General features: G+C 51.9%; 1 protein-coding gene across 2 annotated transcripts in view; it reads left to right on the forward strand.

Annotated features, from left to right (window-relative positions):
- Nucleotides 1-248: 248 nt before the first annotated feature.
- Nucleotides 249-19,492, forward strand: part of Itga9 (integrin subunit alpha 9) — a 296,388-nt gene continuing 277,144 nt past the window's right edge. The window contains exons 1-3 of one of the 2 annotated variants that reach the window (XM_040739731.1): nt 249-635; nt 17,696-17,823; nt 19,268-19,374. In XM_040739731.1, the coding sequence (XP_040595665.1) occupies nt 448-635; nt 17,696-17,823; nt 19,268-19,374 (423 nt within the window). In that variant the 5' untranslated portion in view covers nt 249-447. The remainder of the gene's footprint in view (nt 636-17,695; nt 17,824-19,267; nt 19,375-19,492) is intronic. The other variant, XM_040739730.1, reaches the window with a different exon arrangement.

Consider the following 19,492-nt stretch of genomic DNA (forward strand, 5'->3'; position numbering starts at 1 on the left):
GTGTGAGTGTGAGGCTCGCGGGGTAAGACAAAAGGAAGAGATCCAGCCAGCTGGACCCCCACAGAGCAAGGGACTTTGGAGAGAGAGGATGGAGTTCTAGGGATCCAGCACTGGGTCCAGCCGGTGTTCGTGGCGCCACGCCCAGCAGGGGGCGCTGCGGGCCCGTCCCGCCCGGGCCTCCCGGGCCGCCCACCCCGCGGGCGCGCCTCTCCTCAGTCCAGCGCCGCCCGGGCCCGGGACCCGCTCCTTCCGAGAGCGCAGACCTCTCCGCGGGGATCAAGAGGACGCGGCGCGCTGGCGGCCGCCCCTGGCCTCGCTCCGGCTCGCACTGCGGCGCATCGCTGCGTCCCGGGCTCCGACTCGGAGCGCACAGCTCGCGCCCTGGGCAGCGGCGCGTCCCGGGAGCCCCGACTGCGGGGCAGGGCGCAGGGCGGCGGCCGGCTGGGGATGGGCGGCCCGGCTGCGGCGTGGACGGGCGCCGGGGGGCTCCGAGCGCTGCTGCTGGCGCTGGTGGCCGCGGGGGTCCCGGCAGGCGCCTACAACCTCGACGCGCAGCGCCCGGTGCGCTTCCAGGGCCCGGCGGGTTCCTTCTTCGGCTACGCGGTGCTGGAGCACTTCCACGACAACACGCGCTGGTGAGTGTCTCCGCGGCTCCTCGACCCCGGCGGCCACCCCGCGGTCCCCCAAGTCGGCCGCCGCCTTCCCGGCCCCCTCCACGCCGCCTCCCGTGGGGCCGATTTAAATGTCTGGCGGCCACGCTGACATCCTGGCCTGCTCCGGAGGCCAGGGGAGTCCCTGGGGTCCCTGCCCTCCCCGGGCTATCAGACGCAGCTTCCCTCTAGCCGCAGCAAAGTTACTTGGGCTGCGTGCCCTCGAGGGGCCGCCGCTGGCTGGCCAACTGCCCCGTATCCCCCTGCCCCCGGAGGGCCCCCAGAAGGCCGGGCTGCTTTTGGGGACCACTCTATGTTCCTCTGGGGCAGCTGCATGCAGGAAACCGGGATGTGGTGGGAGTGGGTCTTGGGGCCATGGGGAGCTTCAGGAGAGGTGCCGGAGGAAGGGACTCCCACAAAGTCCCAAGAGAATCTGGGGTGCTGGGAAGGGAGGCAAGGAGGCCCCCCAAGGGGGCTGTGTGGCTGGTGGTCAGCCTGGAGCTCATCTCCCACGTGCCATCCCAATCTGGAGACAGGATTTAAGAGGATGAAGTTTTGTTTGGATCAGGGGTCCAGTTGCTGACAGACGAGATGGGTGGGCCTGCGGTGTGTGTGTGTGTGTGTGTGTGTGTGTGTGTGTGTGTGTGTGAGTGTGTGTGTGTGAGTAAGTCTCTCATTAAGCATCATTAGCGAAGTCAGCTGACCCCACAGCAAGGTTGCTTAACGAAGATGGGTACCCTCCTAGCCCACTTCCTTGGAATGAAGCAGCCACACCACGCCCACCTTTTCATGGCAGTTAAGAGTTGGGTTGTCAGTAGCTCCCCACCCTCGTTTTAGATGATGTGTTTCTGTGGACTCAGGTGACAGCTAGCTCGAGTTGATGGTGTTATCCCCTGTACGTGAGCATCCTTAGAAGAAACAGGCTGGGAGACGGAGATTAGGAATGTGTGTCCTCTGGGCTTGTAATCTACCGGGAGTCTGCTCGAAATTGGACAGGGGCTGAGGGAAATGAGGGTTTGTGCATGGGGTCCTCCAAAACCCCGAGGAAAGGAAACTTTGTGACCGTTATTATTAACAGTCGTGGACTTAGGAGGGCAGCCTCCGAGAGTCCTTGTATGTAGCTCTCATCTACATCCTTTGCTGACATTGATTCTAGACCTAGAGTTCAGTCTCCGCTGCTTCCTGCGTTTGCCAAACCCTTCCTTTTCAAACAGCCGGCAGAACATTTTCCTATGCTGAGCAGGCTCCAGGTCCACTGTGGGCTTTGGGTTTGGTACAGATACGGCTGCATAGGAACGGTTTGGTGAATGCACCCCAGAGCCAGCATAGGAACGGTTTGGTGAATGCACCGCAGAGCCAGCATAGGAACGGTTTGGTGAATGCACCCCAGAGCCAGCATAGGAACGGTTTGGTGAATGCACCCCAGAGCCAGCATAGGAACGGTTTGGTGAATGCACCCCAGAGCCAGCATAGGAACGGTTTGGTGAATGCACCCCAGAGCCACACACAGTGTGGCCCTGGCACTAAGCATATGGAAGGAACTGTCAAAAATTGAAGGGTGGGGGGCTGCTAAGGAAAGCCGTGGAAGCCAGAGCTTCTGTGGGAACTGCAAGCTTGGGCAATCGCATGGTTCCGGGGATAGGGACAGGCTCCTGTTGCCCGGATTTGGATGGATCACAGGTCACAACCCCTCCGCTGGAACCACACAGGAGCAGACCCTGTGGAGACAAAGGTGTTCAGCTTGCTTTAATTTTGGAAGAAGCTGTAAATAGACATCATGGGGAAAGACAGTTTGGCTTGATGCTCAGTGCCCAGGCTGCGTTGTAGGTGGCAATGCTGGGACTTGACCTTGTCAGGAGAGGACCAGGCGTCTCTGTAGGGGCAAGCAGCTGTCCTGCTGATCTCAGAAGTGTCCCCTCCTGCCCAGCCACTCCCTGCACTGGAGCGCTGGTCTCTCTGTTTTTCAGTGACCCTCCAAAATTTCCTATAAAAATCTCTTTGAAGCAGATTGCTCTCTCACCACAATGCCTTATTTAAAAACCCTTTCTCCCCACATTTTTCTCTTCTTTCTTCATCTCCTCAACATTTTTGTCTTGACTCTTAAGTATGGCTTCTTCTGATGCCGCTCATGCTCGGAGACGCGTGGACTTTGAAGCAGGAGAAGCTTCATTTCCCTTCTCTAGAGTGAGACCTGCTTATGGTTAATGGAACTCTAGACAAAGACTTTTCACTTACACAGCCCCAATGGCAGCCCTGTGTTTACTTTTATTCCTTTACTCTTAGAATAACCATAAAGCTAGTCACTGTAAGTTTGTACAATTCCGGTCTTACCCTAAATAGTGGCCTTAGCTTTCAACCCTGGGGTTGGTTGATTGACTTAATGACTGACTATAAGTCTCCCAGTATTAGACAATCCCTGAGCCCATGGTCTTCTAGACTCATCAAATCATTTCCAGTTGTTTATAATTGTTATAGCATATGTAAGCATTCTCACAACGAAACACCGTGGACATTCTTAATTATTTCCTTCCAATCAATTCCTGGAATCAGAATTCCTGGGTCAGCAAGGATGACAGCTTTACAGTATTCTGTGTTGTGTTACAAAAGTCCCTGGGAAACGGCAAACTCACAGGGCATTCAGGTCCTGGAGTTTGGTAGCTGTTTAGCCAAAGACTGGTCTAGTGCAGTAGGAAAGTGGAGACCATTGCCCAGAATAACCTAGAAAGTTGACAGTCAAAAGGTGAGGAAGGGAAGGAGTCTCTACAGGGGAAGTGACATTGACATTGTAACAGGAAAAGATGACTAATGCTAGGTAAACATTGTATCTTCTGTATAAATCATTCTTTATCCTCTTAGTCTTTATGTGATCTGAGACGTTTGTTTCATGCTAATGAGCTCCCTGTTTTAGAGGTGAAAGAAAGTGTTGTACACAGGGCAGAGAATGTACTAGAAGAGTCAGGGAGAGCCCAGACAATCAGGCGGCAGAGCTGAGGGGTCTAGATTGTGCTAGTCACATGTAACAAATGCCCTAGATAGTGAACTTTCAAAGACAAAAGGTCCCTTTTGGTGCGCAATGCAAATTTTGACTCACGTCTATGGCTGTTGGCCCTGCTGCTTTTAGTTCTGTGACAGGGGAATGTACCATGGTAGAGTTACATGAAGGGGCAGAAACAGAGGAGGCAGACACTCGGCTGTTCTAAGAGCAGACTGCCCTGACTTCCCACAGGTCTAACCCCATAAAGGTTCCACCTCTCAGCAGTGACAAGTTGGGCCTAAGCCTGAGCTGCACATGCTTGACAAGACCCCCAGGTGGTTGTATATGACAGAGCCCGTGAAGAACCTCCACTGTGAAGTTGTCAGCTCTTGGGTCTGTAACTGGGTTTTTTATGAACGGAATCTGTTTCTTCTTGGGTGAGGTCAATGCCTGAAGAAAGAACAGGGGTGGCCTTGCCTTCCAGAACCCCTGTGTTGAGTCTCGCCCTGTAACCATGTCCCACACAGGACCCAGCCAGACCCAGCTTTGTTCAGGGTACCTATTTGACAGACCCTTGTCACCATGTCTTGGACAGCAGGAATCTTCCCCTGTAGTGATGGACCATAATAGCCCACTAACGTTTGTATCAGTTTTGACAATAGCCCACTAACATCTGTATCAATTTTGACAATAGCCCACTAACATCTGTATCAGTTTTGACAATAGCCCACAAACATTTGTATCAGTTTTGATGTAGATGTGAAAGTGACTGAGCTTTCTTTTTTTTTCCAACGACACCCAGAGAGCGTCTGTACACTCAAAGCTCTCCTGTCCCGCCCTCCCTAACCCTGATTCTTCTGGCATCCTTTGAACAACAGAAGTAGGTGCCAGGGAACATAGACAAAGCCAATTTCTGTCCCGTCCCTAGCAGTTTCTCAGCTGCAGAGCCGACAACTGTAACACTCTGTGATATAAATAAATGGGGCCTGCCTACCCCCTCCACCCCCCACCCCGCGCTCCACCCCCCCGCGCCATGCTCTAGAGTCCAAAGTGGTTGGGTGCACTGGCTTCCTCTCTGGCGGCATGCTTCCTGCTTCTCCCGGGACAGTAAGAATGCTGTGTGCAGGCACTGAGCGAGCACTCGGAAGTGGCAGGCTGGGGGAGCATCACTGAGTGAGGAGGCGGAGAAGCTCCAAGATTCCATTTGCATTTAGAGCTGAGAACCCAGAGTTCTGGCGTGTTGCCAGTTGCTGTTGACACCTGCCAGAGGCATTGTGACTTTACGTAAAAATGGACCAAAACTAGACAAAATTAAGAGCTCAGTCTCACGGTCACGTATGAGTAGCCACCCGTGGCTGGTGGCTATGTCTGGGACAGCCCCAGTCGGGAAATGCTCATCACACCCACAAGGTTCTACAGCTTAAAGTCTTAACGAGCAAGGTAGTAATCAAAGGAGCATGGAAGGGGGTGAGCTATCTTTTCATTTGCTGAACACCGTAATGCCTATTTTGTGCATATGGAAGCTTCACCCACCGTGTTGTGAGGTTCTCACCTCATGCCTCCAGCAAAATATCAGCAGCCTCATAGGCTCCAGTTGAGGGGAGGTGGACATGGAGTGTTTATTTAGAGGGTGGAGGGAGATTCTATGGAGGTGAAGGATTTGGAAAGAGGGCCTTGGTATTTGGGGCTCTGCTTCCCAACCCTATCTGGCCTTGTCAGTTGTAAGGCGACACCAGAAGTGGTGTTAGCCCTGCCACCTGACAGGCTCCCTAACCAGTGTCAGCTCGGCTGTGAATGCTCTGTGAGCTCTTCTATTCAACTCTGAGATTGCACAGAAGGAATACAACCGCTTCCTCAGAGGCTTTTCTGGACACCCGTGCTCAGACCAAGCCTCCCTGGTCCTGCAGAATGTGTTTTCTGAACCTCCTGGGAGGGGTCTGGAGAGAGCATGTGCATGGGGTCCATGTTCTAAGGGACCCAAAGAGCATCCTCTAGAGTGTTTCCCTGAAGATCCTGTGAACAGACAGGGGTGCTGTTTCCTCAGCTGGTGCTGAATCACCTTCTCGCCCAAGGGAGAGCCTTCCAGGGCCAGAAGACAGACTGTCTTCTCAGCCAGCCATGGATAGCCTGCATGTGAGAGTGTGAATGGCTGTCCCCAGCCAGCTCCTATTCCCTGGTGACGTGTGTCTGTTCAGAAGCGAGCCTCTTCTGATAACGTGTGTGATCTGCCCGTGGAAAACCCTGTTTTTGTGTTTATTTAAAGCAGATGCAGTGTTCTCAGAAAACGTTTACCTACAATGGAGTTGACTGTAATTTTAAAATGCAAAGTGAATTCCGCTAGAGACTGTTGCTGGGTAAGGCTGACAGGTCAGCCATACTCATGGGCACAACTGAATTTTGTTAGATGTGCACCTGTTTGTGTGTGTCCTGTCCATGCATCGACATATATAGAGGCCAGACGACAACCTGAGATGTCATTCCTCACACACTGTCCACTTTGCGTTTTGTGGTTGGGTTTCTCACTGGCCTAAAGCTTGCTAGGTAGGCTATACTGATTGGCCAGCCAGCTCTAGGAATCCCAGAGCCACGATTATAAGCATATGTCACCACACCTGGCTTTTTAATGTGGGGTCTGGGGACTGAACTCAAGTCATCAGGGTTTTGAAGCAAACATGGCCAACTGAGTCACCTCCCCGACCCAATTAGCAGAGTGTTGCGACCTCCTCCCTCCACTGCAGACAGCCCAGGAGACTTAGAAATGATACCCGGCTTTGGAAGCTACTAAAGCAGAGTCCACATTATTTCTGCCACCAGCTGGCTCTTGGGGTCTCTGTTTCTGATGCCAGAGGACTCAGGGGAGAGACACTGAACGCAGAGAGCTCCCTAATTTTGGACCACTGGGGCCTATGAACTGTAAATCTTTTTAAGCAAGTGGATTTGGCTGACAACCGAGGCAGAATACTATGTTGTCTTATTTCCCACCCTCCTTTTGCCAACGGAAGTCTTAGGAGTGAAAGCCAATCCCAGCTGAGGGGAAACCCAGAGTTTGAAACAAAGAGCTCACTTGGTCCCCAAGGTCTGTTTTTTTTTGAGAGCCAAAGGGGCTTGCGTTGTGTGTTGAGATTAGCAGCGATGGCTACAGCAATAGGAGGAAAGGCGGCTCCTGGGTGGCCTGAAGGGCGCTGGGGTGAAGGTAGAGGGAGCAGTAAAGGTTCTGGGGGTGAGAGCAGATGGAGGAAGTAAGCTTTATGCCTGCTTCATGTCCCTGTATTTCGGGCAGCAACTCATCTCCTGCACCTACTGTCTTGGGAGCAGCCATTGGCTCTCCAGACAGGAAGGGCTTCCTCATTCCCCGGTGGGGGCTGGAGGAGCCAGAATAGGTGTTGATGTGGACACCAGGCAAGAGGCCAGGTGAATGCAGGGGCTACTCCAGAACGTTCCAGATTTCCTAGAACACTCATCTTAGTGCCAGAAAGACTCGATGTGACAGCAGGACCTTTAATGAAGACCTGTGGGGTTGTAGGTCCTAGAGTTTTGGATGTCCTGCAGATACAGCATTGTGTTGATGAGGGTGTGTGGCTCAGGTATTTCTTCTTAAAACATTATATATGGGAATCCACTTCACTGGATTGCACAGCCGGGTGGGAGCCCAACCATAGCTGTCCACATCCAGGAGAGCCTGAGAGCTTGGTAGTTGTTTAGTCAGTGAGGTGAGATACCTCATCAGGCCCAGACTCAAGCCGGTGACCCGGAAGACTGTGGAAGAGCCAGACGCATGTCTTTCATTCCACTCTGCACGGCTGGAGAAGCAGGGTTCCGATGTCAGTGAAGGGTGATGCTAGTGTCAGGAGCCACAGCCGGATAGACATCGCCAGCAGGGATGGAGGCAAGGCAGGCAAGCAGTCCAGAGGAACTTTCTTCACCTCCACGTGGAAAGAAGTAGAGTGTGAAGAAGAGGGACCAGAGAAAAATGTGTTTTCCAAAGACACACCCACCCAAAGACCCGCGCCATCCAACCAGACCCCGCCTCCTGCCTTTCCACTCCCAATGATGCCATGGAAGGTGTGAAGGGACGAACCTATCCGTTAGGTCAGAGCTCTCAAGATCTAGCCATCTCTGGAAACGTCATCACAGACACCCCAGAGCATGCTTTACTAGTCTAGGCATGTCTCATTCCAGTTGGTATTAACCATGGGGCTATACCGTTTGCCACATGCATGAGGACCCGAGTTCCATAAAACGCAGGATGTGCTGGCATGCGGTTGTCATGGCAACCACGGGGTGAGTTCCGGGCCAGTGAGAAACACCATCTCAAGAAAAGATGCACAGTGCTTGAGAAATGAACGAATCCAAGTGTGTCCTCTGACCTTTACACACCTCTGAACACATATGTGCACACACAGAGGCATAAGCACAGCCATTGCATATGTCTACAGTTCCAAGGGGAGCTAAGATGGTGAGAATCTTATACTTCTGCCATGTTGTAGATGGTAGAGCATGAAAGCCTGGCCCCATTTTTCTTGGAGAAGAAAATGGTCCCAGGAAAACAGCGGGAGGATGTAGAGACTCTGACTTTGATCCCCCAATATTGTTACCAGACGTGTGGTCACAGTCCATGCCCCAAGCCAGGCTCAGTCAACCATTCTTCATTAGCCAACCAAAACAGCCAAATTAGTAGTGAAAAACAGAAAAATGTTTCTTTTACATACACTGGGGAGAGTGGGGGAGAGATCAAGGAACATCCCCTCCCCCAAGTCCATCTTCAGGTCTTGAAGTGAGGTTATGATTCAAAGAGAATCATGTACTACATCCAGCCAGTCCCGAGCAAGGCATGTTCCTGTCTGTTATTGTTTTGGGGCTCCGGTCTCTCGAGGAATAAGGGCCCCCAAGTTGCCAACCCTGTGAAATCTCTTTCGGAGAGAAAAGTTCCCTCTCTGGTTGGACCCTCCACCCCAGCATGACCCCTGCCTCTCCACAGCCTTCGCCCCTCAGCTGTATTGGAACTCCATCAACCTCATTATGTGATCACTCTTCCTCCCTTCTTTACTCCAAGCTACGTTTTTTTTTCCCCCAGCCTTTGATGGACACTTCTGTGTGCCAGAGGCATCATGTGTGTTGTCTGCCTGATGCAGTGGAGGCTACCAGAGGAGCTGAGTCTCCGGCCCAAGATTACCCAGCAAACACATGGGTGGGGTTGTCATTGAATCCAAGTTGGCCTAATTAATGCTAATCCAACTGCTTTGTGGGTGAGCGGCTACTCACTTCCCCTTCCCCCAACCAAGCCCTTGTTCAGGGAAGATCCCAAGGAGGGAAGGGGAGGCCCAGCTCTTCCCTCCGGGACATTTTTGCGAGTCTTTGGCCTTGCCAATGACAGACCCCAACCCACCCACCCTGTGGAGTCCCCGACACTCTGACACCCGCCGCTTCCTCTTGTGGCTCATCATATGTCTGTGCCGGAAGGGAGCCATGAAATAAATGTCTCTATTCTAAGAGACGAGGAAAGAGAAGGTGAGGGGACCCGTCCACGGTTGTGGGGCTGGAGGAAGCACCAGCTCCCGGGACAGTAGTCATGTTTCTAGTTACTGTAACCAAGTCCTTGGCAAGAAGCAATTTAAGGGAGAAAGCAATGGCTTTAGCTCATAGTTCAAGGGTGTACCATCCATCATGGGGGGGGGGAAGGCGGGTCAGCAGAAACTCCAAGTGGATGGTCACGTAGAGTCCACAGTCGGGAAGCAGGGAGGTGAGGGCTGGCTCTCAGCTCACCTTTAATACCCTCGTCTGTGGGTTGGTCCTGCTCACATTGGATGGGTCCTCCCTCCTCAGTTAACCCTTTCTGGGAACATCTTTATAGACACACCCTGAGGTGCGTTTCCATAGTGAATCTAACCCTAGCCAAGTTGGTGATGAAGACTAACCAGCACTACGCCGTTCAGGGCTTCCCAACACCTACCATGCCTCTCACCGGTCAGAGCCCTCAGTAACAGGTCTGTGGTCCAGGCTGGGGACAGGAGCCCTTAGGAGGAAGGAAAGCATAATGGGCAGCAAGCAGCACTGTAGAGATCCAGCTCAGCAGCCGGTCAGGATGGCTGGATAGACTCAGCAGCAGATGGATGCGTGACAGCTACTGAAGCCCAGTTCCCTTAAACAAATGAACTCTTCTTTCCAATGACCCTAAAACCCATTGGCTGTCACCAGCCATCATTCTGAGCCTCGGGGTTCCATGGCTCTCAGGTTAGGCTGGGATCAGCAAGTGTTCTACCCTGAGCCTGGCTCTCTCAGATGGTCAACCTCTGGCTGGCCAGCGGTGCAGGATTGGCTTCAGATAGATGGCTCATCTCCCCTTTCTGTAGCTTTCATTGCCTAGCAGGCTAACATGGGCTGGACACAAGGGTGCCAGGAGACTCAGTAGAAGCAGGCATGAGCCCGGGGGTTAACCCTTCATGTTCCTTTCACACATCCTATTAGCTAATGTAAGCTTCAGGGAGGAGGAAGCAGACATCACCTCTCAGTGCAAGGAGCTGTAGGATTCCACCGAGCAGGACGAGGATACAGGAAGGGTGGAGGACAGCGGCTGCTTCCCTAATGGGACTGGTGGTGAAATCACCCTCACCATCCCTGGGTTTCTGTGATGTCAGCGGAAAGCGTGAATAAATGCCTGCCTAGCAGAGCAGAAAATAGAGCTGAGTTCTAAGGACCTGTGAGATCCTGGGGTGCTGCCAAGAGCAGGGGTTGGGACAAGTGTCGGCTCACTCCTGCTGGTGCCCAAGCGCTTCTTTGAGCGGCCACTTTGTCCCAGGCACCGTGCATAGCATTCCCTTAGCCAAACCTCACACAAATCCTTCGTGGGCGTATTTTCACCCTTCCCCATTCGATAACAGAGGAAAACTGATGCTCAGACTGCTCGGGAAACACATTGCGGGTCACGCAGCCTGTGGAGGGAGAAGACGGTCCATGCATCTCATACTTTACCACGCGTACTTGAGCCACAACGCTTAGGTAGAAAGCGAGGGATGTGGTTCAGGTGGCAGAGTGCTTGTGTCACACGTGTCAAGTTCAGCACTGCATAAAGCCAGGCTTGGTGGTGCTCAGCTGTGATCTCACCGTTCAGGGGTGGAGGCATGAGGATCAGGAGTTCAAGGTCACCCTTGGCTCTATAGTAAGTTCAAGACCAGGCTGATGTACAAAAGAGTCCATCTCCAAAAGTGGAGGGGGCCTGGGAGATGACTTGGCCCCTAAAGTTCTTGCTGTGTGATCATGAGGACCTGGATTTGATTCCTAGCACCCACATAAAAAGCAGGGCAATGTGGCACATGCCTGAAATCCCAGCGTTGAGGAGCCAGAAACGAGGATCCTGTGGCTTTATTATTCAACCATTCAAGAGAAAGCAGCGATCTCCAGGTTCAGTGAGAGACCTTGTCTCAAAATACACAATGGAGAGCAATAGAGGAAGACCCTGACCTTGACCTCTGACATATACATGTTTACTCACACATGTGCATGCTTACCTACACATAGACACACAAAAATGAACACACACACATGCATGATTATCTCCACACAGAGACACACCACCATGCACACACCACTTGTGAACAGACATACCACTATGCACACACCACTTGTGAACAGACACACCACCCATGCACACACGCATGTGCATGCTTACCAGCACACATGGATACACCATCATGTATATACATGTACATGTTTACCTACACACACAGACACCACCATGTGCACATACATGTGCATGCTTGCTTAGCTATACACACAGACACACCAACATGTATACACATGACATGCTTACCTACACACACAACACCCTGTACACACATATGTGCATGCTTACCTAAACACACAACACCCTGTACACACATATGTGCATGCTTACCTACAGACACCACTATGTACACACATATGTGCATGCTTACCTGCACACACACACACACACCACCATGTACACACATGTGCACGCTTACCTGCATACACACACCACCATGTATACACATATGTCATGCTTACCTGCACACACACATACACACACACCATGCACACACACATGTGCATGCTCACCTGCACACACACACCTCCATGCACACACATCCACAAACAACCCAGGTGAAACTGTTAAAGGTCCTATCCGGCACGCTGCTCAGCCACCTGGAGCCTTGGTTTCCTGAAATGTAAGAGGAACTGCCTGGGGCATTTCTGGTCCATGGCTCCGTGTAGTCAGCACTGGCCTCTAGCTTTCTCCCTCGGGGCTGAAGCCTTCAGTGTGGTCAGAGGGCTCCAGCATAACTCTGCACTCTGCAAAGCTGTCTGTGCCTAATGAGGGTCCGGCAGCAGTTCCCGGGGGTTCTCTGCATTAGATACACACCGCTTAAGCTCCGTTCCTGTTGCTGAAACATGGGCCCCTGGGCCAGCTTTGGTTTGGAATCAAATGCATGAAAACAAACCTAATGTGTTGGAAGTTTGTAATCCCCACTCGTTGTCAGCAAAGTGACTGTAATTTTGCCCTGTGGTATGGCTGCGAGGGATGGAGGGAAAGGAGAGGGAGGGAGGGAGCCTTGAGACACTGGTGGTCCCTGGCCATCCCCAGGAAGCATCTGTGCCTCTGCCTAGTTCCTGCTACCTGTTCTCCAAGGAAGTGACCTGCAGATATGACAGGAGAATTCAGAGGGGGGAGGGGCTGCCGCAGAACCTTTGCAGCCAGCTTGACCTCACGTAGGAGAGCTGAGGAAGCACATTCTGTAGACATGGGTGACACTCAAGTGTGTCCAACATTTAGACATTGTGACATGACAATGTCATCAGCAAAGTGTACACACACACACACACACACACACACACACACACACACACACACCCCTCAACCTGTTTTAAGCAAGCTTAGGATTTTTGTATTGGGCCTCATAGCTATGTTGGTGAGCATGTGACTGCCTGTTAGGAAACAGCTGAAGGGATTGGAGAAAGAGTCCCCTGAACACGGACGGACACTGGGCTCAGAGCCCACCGCTGTTCAGCACAGCAGGCTAACCCAGCCTCCCAGAGTGGAATACACACAAGGAGCTGCCTTCATCAGGAACCAGGTCCATGTAATCCTAGCTGTTGCGGGTGGATAAACAGATGGGTGTATGTTTCCCAAGAGGTTTATGAGCTACTTACTGGGGAGGTGGACCTTTGGTTAGCACCATGCTGGCAATTTCAATGTTTGAGAAACCTAAGCCGGTGGCTGGAATTCACCTCTTCCATTCTGTGAACCTGAGGGGAACAGAACGGCTTTCTTTATGGACCATACCCCAGTCTTGAGGTGACAGGCTCAAGAGCCAAGTTCTAACCTCAGAGTGTCCACAGAGCCAGCCTCCTTGGGCTTCCTTGGGTATGGTCACGCACATGAGCAGTTGGCCGCAGAAGGCGCTGGGCATCTGCAGGCTTCTTTTCCTCCTTCCTGGCTGGCACGGTCTGAGCAGGAGGGAGCTTGGGTGACATGCTTCTGTGGGACACATGAGGCATCAGAGGCAGTTAGGGTCTGGGGCAAGTTTCAGGGGCAGACTCGGTCATCTGCTTCTCCATCTGTGAAATGGGGATAATGTTAGCAGTCCTCCTATAGGTGCTCCCATAGGGTCAGACTTGAAGGAGTAAGCGGAGATGGGAAACAGCTTGATGGCTTATTTGATGGGAGGTTGTGTCTGGGGACATAAAGGTCTTTGACAGGGTGCCTGCACAGAGGAAAGGCGTGGTCTTCCCTAGGGTACCAGGGAAGATGTGAGGATGTTTGAAGTAGCTGGAATTTGTAACCCAGAGGACAAAGAAAGAAAAAGCGGGTAGCATCCCGTCAGCATCGCATCCTGAACTCTGGGCCCTCGTAATCTCTGTCTTTCAGAATCAGCTTGGCCAGCAGCCAGCTGAATGAGCTTCAGACAGACCACACTCCAGAGCTGGCCTGCTGCAGGCGTCTTGCTGGACTGTGGCCTAGGTAAAGAGCAGCATGAGGCTGCCAAGGAAGCCACAGTATTCTGTAAACACAGAGGCGTCCTCCCATGTGCCACCCTGTGCGAGTCAGGCGCGTGGGTACCGACACACACGTGTCTCTTCAGCGCACGTCTCAGGATCTGAGAAAACCCCTCTTCTCGGGCCTGCCGGTTAGAAGTACGGGCCAGAGGGATGCCAGCAGGCTCGAATCGGCAGCTGTTGTTAGAACCACCGAGCGCTTTGGGCTTGGGAAAGCTTAGGATCCAGCAAGGCCCTCCTCTGCTTTAGTCTGGCAAGCACTGTGTCCCAAGTCTCGGCTCTAGGATGGAAGAAGCGAGGTACCTGGACATTCTGCTCTCCAGGCTCATCCCTGCCTGGCTGACCTGGGGATGTGTCCGAACTGGAAGTCATGGTGCCAGCTGGCAGTCCCAGGGTTGTGGTGACAATGTTGGGGGCACGGTGGAGCCACAGCCTGCTGCCGCCTGCAGCCTCCTTTCAACTCCTGTGGGTGATGGGTTTCTCCCCCTTCTTTGTTTCCTGTGACTTCAAAGTTAATCATTTTCCAAGAGTGCTTCCTTAGAGCATATTTGAGCATACCCATCTCCCGCTCCACAGCCCTGCTCCCCATGTCCTTCCCACATCCCCTCTCCGTCAGTTTCATTCCCTTTTCCTCTCTTTTAAGGTTTTTATTAAATTAGTTAATCAACTCATTCATTCATTTTGAGGCAGGATATCTCTACGTAGCTCTGGTGGTCCTGAAATTCACTGTGCAGACCAGAATGACTCTGAACTCACAGAGACATGCTCACCTTTGTCTCCCCAGTGTTTGGATTAAAGGCATGTGCCACAATGCCCAATCCCTTTTCTTCTTAAAGAGAAAAAAAAAACCCACCGAGTCCAGTGCTTCTCAGTGCTCAGGGAGCACATCCTTGAGGAAAACTGTTTCTCTGTCTACTCCTCAGCAGGCCTCCCCAGGCAATAGCTTCTCAGCTAGGAACCCCTCCCCCTCCCCACCCATGCTGGAATTCTGACTGGCTTGATCTCACACAGACCTTGTGCAGGCAGTCACCGGCTCTATGAGTGCAGAGGTTGGGGTGCAGTGGTTCCGTTGTCTCCCAGCAGCTCCCCGCTCCCTGCCACCAACCTTGCTCTTATATTCTTGCCAGCCCTCTTCATTGATGTTCCCTGAGCCCTGGAGAGTAGGGGTGTGACAAAGATGTCACTCGCTGCCTGCACTCTGACCGGTTGTGGGTGCTTGTATCTGTCACCCAGGGCAAGCCAAAGTTTCTTTGATGAGAGGCCAGGACTGAACTAGTCTAGGGTGCAAGGATATAAGTCTTGAGGACAGATGGATGCGATGGCGACTTCTTGTTTTATTTGTGGTGTGTGGTGCTGGAGATGGAGTCCGGGGCCTCGGACAACTCTCTACCGCTGAGCGACACCCTGCTCCCCATTATAAAATGAGTTACCAACAGTAGTTGTGTGCTGGGCTGATGGGAGACTTGAGTCTGTGGGAGGCTTCAGACCCAGCGCCAGGCTTTTGCATTTATACTCCCTAGCCCCTAGGGCTTGACATGGCAAGCCGTGGATGTTATAGCCATCTTCAGTTGTCAGTCTGATAATTCTTTTCACCTGTGAAAACAATGGCATTCTAAGGCAGACTCTGACTTACTCCAGTGGCTCAAGCTCAGCCCAGAGGGAAGGGGGGTGTGGGGAACTACCCCTCAGTGTGGCTTTCTTGTCTGATTTGAGTCAGTGTGTCATCATGGATTCGAGTTAGAGCATCCAAGGGCTGGCCAAACCTCCCTTGTGTGGCTGAGCCAGGCAGTGAGTCTGGCCTGCTTGGGAAAAGACACCATTAGTCCTCATGGACACGGGGTTTCCGCTGGGGAATGCCGCTGCATTTGAGGAGCATCATGGCGGTGCTGGAGGAATGTGAGTGTCCCGGCCAAGATTCTGCAGGGGTGCATGGCAAGGCTGCTGGGGGGGGCCCTCAGTGTTGGAGGTTCAGCTCCTCCACACACCAGCAAGATAGCCTTCCAGAAGCAGATGTATACCTCCCAGGGTTAATCTGGGAGGACATACTTCCTTGGAGGGACAGGGGTGCCTCTGGAGTTCCCAAGGCTCTGCCAGGTTCTTGGGTGGGAATTAACCTTCATGCCTTCCCATGATGCCTGACACCAGGCTTCTGAGCCCAATTGGTGACAGTGTCTGTGAGCCTTTGCTGAAGAAGTCTGCTGAGGGTTTTAGACATCGGTTGCGCGATGTGACAGGCAGCCTTGTTTGCCAGCCTCTCTGCCTCACTAGAGCATTGGTGGGGAAGATGCCAGTCATCATGAGATCTGAGTGGTGGAGAGGTGACTGGATGAAAGAATGGTACCCCAAAGTGGGTGGCTCCTGTGGCTCCTGAAACAGAGCAGGGGACCCAGGGCCAGCTTTCTTTACCCAAGGGAGACTACTAGCCTCTGCTTAGCAGAGAAGTCTGATAGTGGTGCAGTCTGCCCCAAGACCTGCTGTGTCTAATGTCCTGGGATGCTCAGCCTCTCCTGTGTCCTGACTGCTAAAGACAAGGGACATCTCGGGTCCTCACTGAGCAGGGGCTTGGCACCTGCAGCTCTTCGAGCAGCAATTCAGATGTTATCCGAGTGTCCTCGTGCAAGGCCTCTTCCATGTGGCCCACTGCTCAACTCAGGACGCGTTATGTCTAACTGTTGTTATTTAGTCTTTTGTGCTGAAGAACTTTGGGGTGCTACCTTCCTGAAATTATGCATAATATTCTAGAGCTGGAGAGACAGGCCAGTTGGCAAGGAGCTTGCTATGCAAGCATGAGGGTCCAAGTTCAATCCTCAGTACCCACTTGAAGTCAGGTATGCTGGGTCCTGCTTACAATCCCCACCCTGGACCGGTGGAGACCGGTGCATCCTTGGGGCGCACTGGATTTGTGAGTGCCAGGCCAAGAGAGCCTGTTTCCAAACAGAGGATGGATAGAACCCAAGGAATGACAACCAGGAGTGACCTCTCTCTCTCTCTCTCTCTCTCTCTCTCTCTCTCTCTCTCTCTCTCTCTCTCTCTCTCTCTCTCTGCCACACACATGCAAATGCACATACACACAAATGCACACACACACTTCAACTCTAGGATAGACTTATTTTTGTAATACCTTGAAGTGAACTTAATGTTATATCCCTATTTGGATTTTGCACCCAGCAGACCCAGACTGATTTCCCTACCCTACTCTACCCTACCCTATGTTACCCTACTCTACCCTACACTGCCCTACTCTACCTTATCCTACCCTACTCTACCCCACCCTACACTACCCTATCCTACCCTACCCTACACTACCCTACTCTACACTACCCTACTCTACACTACACTACCCTACCCTATGCTACCCTACCCTATGCTACCCTATCCCTCTAGTAACCGGTAACTAGTAAAGATGAGCATCTATTCATACACCTACTGATTGTCTTAGTCAGGGTTTCTGTTGCTGTGACCGAAACGCCATGATCAAAACCAACTTGGTGAGGGAGGGGTTTGCATGGCTAATACTTCCAAATCTTAGTCTGTCTCTGAAGGAAGTCACGGCAGGAGCCTGGAGACGGAAGCTGAGGCTGAGGCTATGGAAGCCTGTGACTTACTGGCTTGTCACTCATGACTTGCTCAGCCTGCTTCCTTACAGAACCCAGGACCACAAGCCCAGGAATGGCACCACCCACAATTGGCTAGGCCCTTCCTCCTCAATCACCAACTATAGAAATAGAAAACCTATAGACCTGCCTACAGCCCAATCTTATGGAGGCCTTTTCTCCATTGAGGCTCCTTCCTCTCTGATGACTGTAGCTTGTGTCAAGTTAACATAAAAGTAGCCCAAACACCAAACTCTTTGACTCATTTTTCTACTGGTGTGTGTGTGTGTGTGTGTGTGTGTGTGTTAAAATTGGTGGTTTTACTGAAGTGGTGTGTGTGTTGTGTCTGTGTGCACACACAGTGGATTAGCGTGGCTTCCTGTCCTGATAACATACTCACATTGTTCACCTGCCTCTTCTCCCCCAGCACTGGTTGTGACAGCATGCTTTTTCTTTTTGATGTGCAGGGTCCTTGTGGGTGCACCGAAGGCAGATTCTAAATATAGCGCTTCAGTGAAGTCCCCCGGAGCTGTGTTTAAGTGCCGCATCCACACCAACCCTGACCGGAGATGCACCGAACTGGACATGGCTCGAGGTGGGTGGACACGATTACCAGCATAGAAATGGGCGTGACACTTTCGTGCTGTGCTCTTTTTGTACTTAGGATGGACTCATCATTCACCTGCCTTCCCGCTGTCTCTCAGTAAAATTGAGAGCCTGTTAGTTATTAAGTTATTAGGCACTGGAGTATGCCAATGAACAAGGGAAACAAGGAATCTGTCACCCTAGGTCTTGACAACCAGTGGCCAAAACAGACATTAAAAAACAATAGAGTAAGAGAAATCCAGAGGGGAGGTGTGTGTTAGGATCAACTCTCTATTGAAAGTTAGAAGAGGCCTCCTTGGGGACCTTTCTGTGTATAGAAGGTGACAGCTGGGGAGGTCCAGGAAGTGAAGTCTCCTAGCAAAGCAATGGCAGCGTCATTGGTAGACCAGATGGACTGGTTCTGGTCCAGCTGTACATACTGGGAATGGCTTGCCCAAGCAATGCCTTGAGAAGACTGAGATGGGAGCACAGAAAACCGAGCTCAATAAAGAAGAGGCAGGTGGCTCACACCACTCCCAGCCCTCGCTTTCCCAAAACCCTTTCACCGAGACTTTTTCCTCATCACGTTTCGTACAGAGGGCTGTGGAGATGACTCGGTTGGTAAGTCTTTGTTGTGAGAGCATGAGGTCTGTCTGAGTTCATCCCTCAGAACCCTCGTAAAGAGCTGGATGAGGTCACATGAGCCTGCAATCCCGGCATTGAGGAGGTGGAGGCGAGGATGCCTTGGGATTGCTGGCCAGCCAATGTAGCTGCTCCTGTGAGCTCCAGGTTCAGTGAGAGACTCTGCCTCAAAGCATAAAGTGGAGAGCAATTGAGGGAAATTCCTGGCACCAACCTGTGGACTCGACATACCTGAACACACTTGAATGTACACCCCAACATACATGCACACATATAATCATATAAACCCCCATATGTGAACACACACCTCTAATATGTGCACGCACACACACAAAAACATGAATGCACTCCCCCAATATGTATGCACATACACAAACATATATAAGCACACACATGAATACAAACCCCCAGTGTACACACATACACACACGCAAATGCACATCCCTAACATGTGCACACACACATGCAAAATTGTAAACATACACAACAAAGCAACAACAACAACAAAACCCCAAAGAGGTGTCCTGTCTTACTTTCTCAGAAGAGGGGCCTTGTCCATGTGTGATCTGCTCAGTGAAATGTTAGTGACAATGACTTCTTAGACATCCATGAGACACATTTTTCTTCATGGTAATTTTGCTGTGGAAAAAAAAAGGGTGGGCTCTGAATTAAGCAGCAACATTGTATCACAAGTTTATATAGAGTTGACTTTTTTTTCAAGTTACAAAAACTTGAGCCCCCAGGACCATTGTTGGAAAAGCAGTCACCTGCACAGTTCTTCAACCCAACTCTGGCCTCTCTTCTCCCTCCAGGGAAGAACAGGGGTGCGCCCTGTGGGAAGACCTGCAGGGAAGACCGAGATGATGAGTGGATGGGGGTTAGCCTGGCCAGGCAGCCCAAAGCAGATGGCCGTGTTCTGGTAAGACCTCTGGGGAGATGGTGACTTGGGACAGGGTGGCACCCTAAGAATGAGGGACTCACCGCATAGGCAAGCCGGCTAGCACAGAAACCGGAGCACAGCTCTGAGGTTGTCTGTT

The sequence above is a fragment of the Mesocricetus auratus genome, unplaced genomic scaffold (assembly GCF_017639785.1).
Source record: "Mesocricetus auratus isolate SY011 unplaced genomic scaffold, BCM_Maur_2.0 Super-Scaffold_100691, whole genome shotgun sequence".
NCBI classification, from domain to species: domain Eukaryota; kingdom Metazoa; phylum Chordata; class Mammalia; order Rodentia; family Cricetidae; genus Mesocricetus; species Mesocricetus auratus.